We start from the raw sequence: 6108 nt of genomic DNA on the forward strand, positions 1-6108 counted from the left end.
GGGGAGGGGGGTTAATGGGTGAGACCGGAGCCGAAAGGAAACCTCCCCCGATACATCTTGTGGGTGACGCAACGCCTGATTCATCTAGATGGACAGACAGCCCGGTCACCGCGGCGCAAGAGCGAGCGCAGACGAGTGAGCGAGGAGTGAGCGAGGAGCGGAGATTGGGCGAGGAGGGAGACAGCAAGCGAAGAGTGAACACAGCAGTCAGGGAGCGAGCTAGGAGTGAGAGCGCACTCTCAAACAATCATGAATGTAAGTGTGATAAGGTGACTGAACAAAGTGTTGTGAGTATGATCTAGTATGATACATCTCAGGTGGTTATTTGCGTTTTCCAGCCACTTGGAGGAGGCACACTTGCTATGCTAGCGCGCCAACGACCCTCGACATGCCGAATGGCTACGTTTCGGTTTGGATGGAAAATCATTCACGAAGAAAAACAGATCCGTCATTTGCGATTCATGATGACGGCCACGGTGTGCCATAAGACCCCCTGTCGGAAGTGCGGCGGCGGAGCGACGCGAGGGCGGAGCCGGGTGGAGCCGCAGTCGCATTGTAACACGTCAATTTTAGGGCGGAAAGAAGCGGGACAGAAAAAAAAATAAAAAGGGTTTCAAAACTGACAAAATGATGGTGGCGGCAGCGGCGGCGAGCACAAGGTCCGGTCTGGCGCCGAGAAAGGGCCTTCCACCCGCTCCCCGCGCCCGGATCCCGCCGCCGAGCCCCTCCGGGCGTCCATGCGTCACGGAGCGTAATAGAGCGTTACTAAGGCGGAGCGGAGCCACCTGTAACGCCCCGTAACGCTCGACCACCGTGACGCTGCCGCCGCCTGGCGACCCCGCCCCGCGCCGTGTGGTCCCGCGGGGTCTTATCCACCCCGCCTCACCACCGCGGCCAGATATGGGTCACCACACCGCGAGCGTGCGGCGCGTGGCTCGGGACAGGAGAAATGGCGGAGAAATGGCACGCGTGGGGGCCGCTTCGGCGGCAGGCCCCAAGGCCCCAGCGGTCTGCAACCTATAGAGTTCTCCAGAGCATTCAAGCGATCTCCATGGCGTCCACAGAGTTCTCCAGTAAACTCTCCGCAGGACACCCTCTGCAGGCTCCAGAGGGCTCCAGCGACACGTAGGCAGGGGGCAGCGGTGGCTGCGGCAGGCGGTGCGACAGCAAAATGTGACCCACATCGCAACACATCAACCCCTTCCATGGGAATGTTAATGCTGGGTTCGGCTCTTATCTTATCGTTCGCCTCTGTGTGTGTGTGTGTGTGTGTGTGTGTGTGTGTGTGTGTCGGCGTGGGGACAGAAACGGAGAGAGAGAGAGAGTTGTGAGAAAGAGAGCGCGCATGTGACGCAAGTTTATAGATTCGAGCCCTACCGATGACACGGCGTGACAGGGCATAAGCGGGTTGCACCGCGGTGGTTCCGCCCCCCACCCCTTTCCCCTCTTTCATACACACACACACCACGACATCCACACGGAACAAGGCATGCGGCCACTTTCACTGTGTCTCGATGCGGTGCAGTTGTCAGGGGGCATTCTTCCCTTTGTACCCGGCAAGTGGTTTGGGAATACACACACAGTGTGTGTGTGTGTGTGTGTGTGTGTGTCTGTTCTGGACGTTCTGGACGGCAGGCCGGGCAGCCGCGCGGGGCTGCTCTGCTGGACTGACACATGACACGTGCATCGCACCACGCATGACAGAACCCACCATGAGTGCGTGGGAGAGGGAGAGTGAGAGGGAGAGAAGAGAGAGAGAGAGATGTACATAGAAGAGGGGGGGAGGGGGGGACCACCACCGCGAAGCAGGGGACGCGCGCAACGCAGGTGCACGGTGCATAACGAATGACCCACCGGTGGCAGGGCGTGGCGGGGCGCGGGGTTAGCGCGGGGCGTTTTGCAAGAATGGCTTGTCTGCTACGCATGTAGCCCGGCTCGGCCCGGCCCGTCGGGGGCACACAACCCGTACGGCTCGCGCCCCTCCCCGCCCCCCGGCCGCCGCACACCCCCCAGTACGTAGCCGCCCTCGCCCCGTGGCGCAAGAGGAAAAGCCCGGCCAACCCTTGCCCTACCCGCCACTCCCCCGGACGTGAAGTCATGCTAATGAATCATTCAGCTGCGAAGAAGAGGTCTCCTCTCCATGATTACGGCCCACCCCGCCTTGGGTAAGGTGATATAGAGATAGGTGGCCGCAAGCGGGCGAGAGTGGGGGAAGGCAGATCCTTCGCGCCACTCCGCCGATCGGTTTGAAACGTGCTGGGTGCACGCTGGACCAGGTATTAGCAGGTAGCAAGGGTCGGCTTTAGGCCGGGCGGCCGTGCTAGGGTCGAGCTTCGAGCCTCCGGAGGGGCGGTGCCGGGTCTTTCCTGGCTCCTTAATCCCTTTTAAGTACTCGGCGGCGCGCGCGCTGGCCTGACAGTGGTTGACATGGAGATGCGCAGTCGGTTCTGCGCATGTCAGATCCACCAATGAGAGCGCTTGCGCCCACCTATCTACATTACACCTTAGCCTTGGGTGGGTAGCGCCGGGGACTGGGCCGAGGATGGGCGCCCACCTGAGTCCACGATGAGCTCCAGGACGCGCTCGTCGCCCTCCAGCTCGATGTCGTCGTGCTCCAGGCCGTGCTCCAGGCCCACCGCGCCGCCGCCCGGGACGCCCAGCTCCACCCGGCTCTGGTCGCCTGTAAGCAGGGCAGCAAGGTCAGCGAATCGTCCACAACCTGCTTTTAGCGGCGCTCATACAATTCTCTCACGGAGGTGTGGCGCACGATGACATTTACAACGAAAATTAATCATCGGAAAGCCCAATGTTTCAGCGGTGCAGTGTGAATTCTATTTCCAATAACAACGCAAAAATGTTAGAATTCCGTTGGCAAAAAATTAGCCACCCCTGAATGCCGAACTTCAGAACGTCAAAAGTCTTTCAGTGAGCAGGACAAGGATTTTCAGTGTTATGTTCAATCAAAAATGAACAATAACGTTTGCAGTGACGGAATCCAATTGAGCCAACAAGAGCGTTGAACCGACCTATGGACGCAGCAGCCACTGCGCTCTGCCTCTGCAAAAGTACAAAGTGTTTCATGTCAGACACTTTGTGCGGCGCCCGCTCCTCCTCATCCTGCAGCGGGCCCAGCAGCCCCCCGCAGCTCCGGCGGCGGCCTCGGTGGAGGTGCGCGGCGCGGCGGGAGGGCGGCGGGGTTGTTGCGACACGACCCTCTCCTCGGCGGACCGCAGCAGCAGCGAGCGCACCGAGATGAGAAATTGCCATTCACATGCATGACACCGACCTCGCTGCCCCGGCCGGCGCCACCGCCCCGCTCCCTCCATTCAGGCGCAACCGCGGAGCGCGCGGCCGTTCAAACTGCAGTTGAGTACGAGTATAGAGTCTCGAGAAATACCAAACGGCGATGGTGATGATGACGTTAATCGCAACAGCGTGATAGCGGCTCTAGGCGAGCGGGCGAAAGTTACAACCGAGCAGAGCGACTACTGTCTTACGGGGTCCCCCGCGCGGGAACGAGCGAACGGCACCGTTCGGCTCAGATCTCCATGCCACCTGGCTTCAGCCGGGCTGTCGGGGCGTTGGGTTGGGTTGGGCAACCGAATCAACGCTAACGCTGCACACGAGCCGGGCCCAGCCCGTGGTGACTGCAAACTGCAGGCTGGTCCCAGCCCGGGTCTCTCGCTGCTGTGAAATGGAAAGGGGTCCACGATCACCAATGCCTGCCGACGAGTGAGTGTAGAGCCACCGCGCGGCGGGCAGATGCCGTGAAATAACCACCACAGCACCACCAAGCAGCAGTGCGGCCCTGAGGAGAAAAGTGCTGCCCGCAACCCGAGTTAATGTCTCCTTTCGACTGCAGACTGAAAATAGGCGCGCCTAATAGGTAACGATTTTTCTCTCTTTGATAGTGTAGCTCTGCTTACGTTTTTCCAAGCAGGCCAGCGAAATGATTTATAGCATGATTGACAGGCGTGTGAAGGCATATCAAACGCTTGCTCTAGCAATGAAAGAAAACTAACTGGATTTGTATCTTTAACTTGTACAAAATTAAAACGATATATGTTTCTTACATTTCAGCATTGATTTGCTGAAGACTTTTGTCCATTCATCCTCACGAAAATCATGCATTATCGCGCACAAATTTGTCCAACGCGAAACGTATAGGTTTAACCTGGTCCGAACGTTTGCACAAAAAGAACACAAACACATTCAACGTGCGTAGTTGTCAGTGTATTTGGGCCGCCGATCGCTAGTGAATGGCGAAGTCATACGCCAGCCAACCTCCAGGCAGCGGTCCAGCAGTTGCCTGTGGCGGTGCGGCGCACACCTGAGGCGCACGACGACGGCGGCGCGGCGCCTCGTCATGGTCAAGAGGGCCGAGCTGCACTCCGGGCGCTGCACCGCCTGCTTATCGTTTTGCTGGAAATAGTTCAAGGGCGTCCCGCGCAATGCAGAGTGATGCCACATTGTTCTGGTCGTGAGAGACGCCCGGGCCGGAGGGGGGGGCGGAGCGAGCTGCGCGGCAAGACCTCCCCGCGCAGCGCACGCGCGCGAGGACAGCAATGGTCCTGTTTAAAACGGCTCATTTGATATGGATACTGGTACATCATCACATTATCAGTGGCCTCGTCGGTGGCAATTGACGCGTAGAAGTAAACAGTCTTGTTTTACCAGTGTATTTAGTGCCTTTAATTGGGACTTAAAACTGAAGATATTTCATTCCTTATCATCTTTGAAGGTGACTTGTGACATGGTCGCTTCATTTCTCGAGTGATGTCGATTTTCGCGCCGTTTCACTTGAAAATACTTCGGAAGTAAACCGTTCGCGCGCGCGTCAATCGACTACGACACGAGACATTCTTCCATCTTGAATTATTTTTAAATCACAGTAATAATAAGGCACGTTTGTAATGAGCACGGCATGGCTCAATAAAGCAGCGACACATCGCGCCGAGGAAAGGCTGCGCTCCCTCTCCCTGATGGGCTGCTGCGGCGTGAGCAGCGGCGAGATGAGATGAGGTGGTCCGGAGCGCCGCGCCCTTGACTTCTATTCCTCAACAGCGGCGGCGGCGGCGCGGCGTGGCTGCGATGCACGAAGCGGCTCCAGGCGGCAATCTAACCCCCCCCCCCTCTTCCCTCTACTCTGTTTGACGTCCTCGCCGTCCTCCTCTAAGCCCTCTCGAAAGTCCTCATTAAAACTCGTGGATTTATTATCGATGAAGCTGATCCCACGACGACGCCATTCAACGACGCGCGACATGTAAACATGACTATACATAGCGCACGATGTCGCGCAAATTATTTGCAAAGCCACAATGCGCTGCGCGCGAAAATTACTAGAAGAGATCTAGTTGGAGGCGATGGTTAAACCTGGCGACGCCCGGCGAGAAATGCAATCTTGACAGGCGCACAGCGAACGAGTCGGTAAGTAACATGAGTGACGCAATGCAGCAACAGGCTCGGGCCCCAGACCAGAGCCAGTCGCGCCGCCAGCAGCTCGGCAGCACCCTCCCCCCCCCCCTCTCCCCTCCCTCACCTTTCTCCCAACGGAGAGACGAATCAAACACACACACACACACACACACAGATGTAGGTGTGCGCACATGGTGATGCAAAGGGTCAACTCCTCTCGCACCGATTAACGAAGCGCTAATCCAAGCCTGTTGTTTGGTGACTCATGGGAACGACACATATTTACGCACTACGTATACACACTGTATAAAAGTGAAGTGCACTGAGAAAAATACTTGTCACTCCACCAAAGAATTTCTTAGTCCCCGCGCGGCTGCCGCAACACAGTGTTTTTTTCTCCCGACACAAAATGTTTAGATTGAAGCTTTTTGACACTCTTATTGTCACACCTTGTGAAATTACGACCGTTGCAACGGCCCATCATATCATTCTCAAAAAATTACAAAATAGGTATGGGTTAGACACTATGTCCGAACCCGAACGACGCAAATCAGGTGCATGTGATTAACGGCAACGATGCGTGCGTACTACGTACTCCCCCTCAGCTCATCAACATGCAACCCCCAAGGTCAGCGGCGGAGTGTAGAGTAGGGCGCGGCGGGTATGGGATAGAGGGAGGGAAAGGGGGAGTGG

General features: G+C 57.2%; 1 protein-coding gene across 1 annotated transcript in view; it reads right to left on the reverse strand.

The window, feature by feature from the left end:
• LOC113205682 (nuclear hormone receptor FTZ-F1) overlaps positions 1–6108 on the reverse strand; it is a 145688-nt gene that overhangs the window by 71328 nt on the left and 68252 nt on the right. The window contains exon 2 of the mRNA XM_026421392.2: positions 2555–2680. Within this exon, the coding sequence (XP_026277177.1) occupies positions 2555–2680 (126 nt within the window). The remainder of the gene's footprint in view (positions 1–2554; positions 2681–6108) is intronic.

Source organism: Frankliniella occidentalis, unplaced genomic scaffold (genome assembly GCF_000697945.3).
Source record: "Frankliniella occidentalis isolate FOCC.00 unplaced genomic scaffold, Focc_3.1 Scaffold142, whole genome shotgun sequence".
NCBI classification, from domain to species: Eukaryota; Metazoa; Arthropoda; class Insecta; order Thysanoptera; family Thripidae; genus Frankliniella; species Frankliniella occidentalis.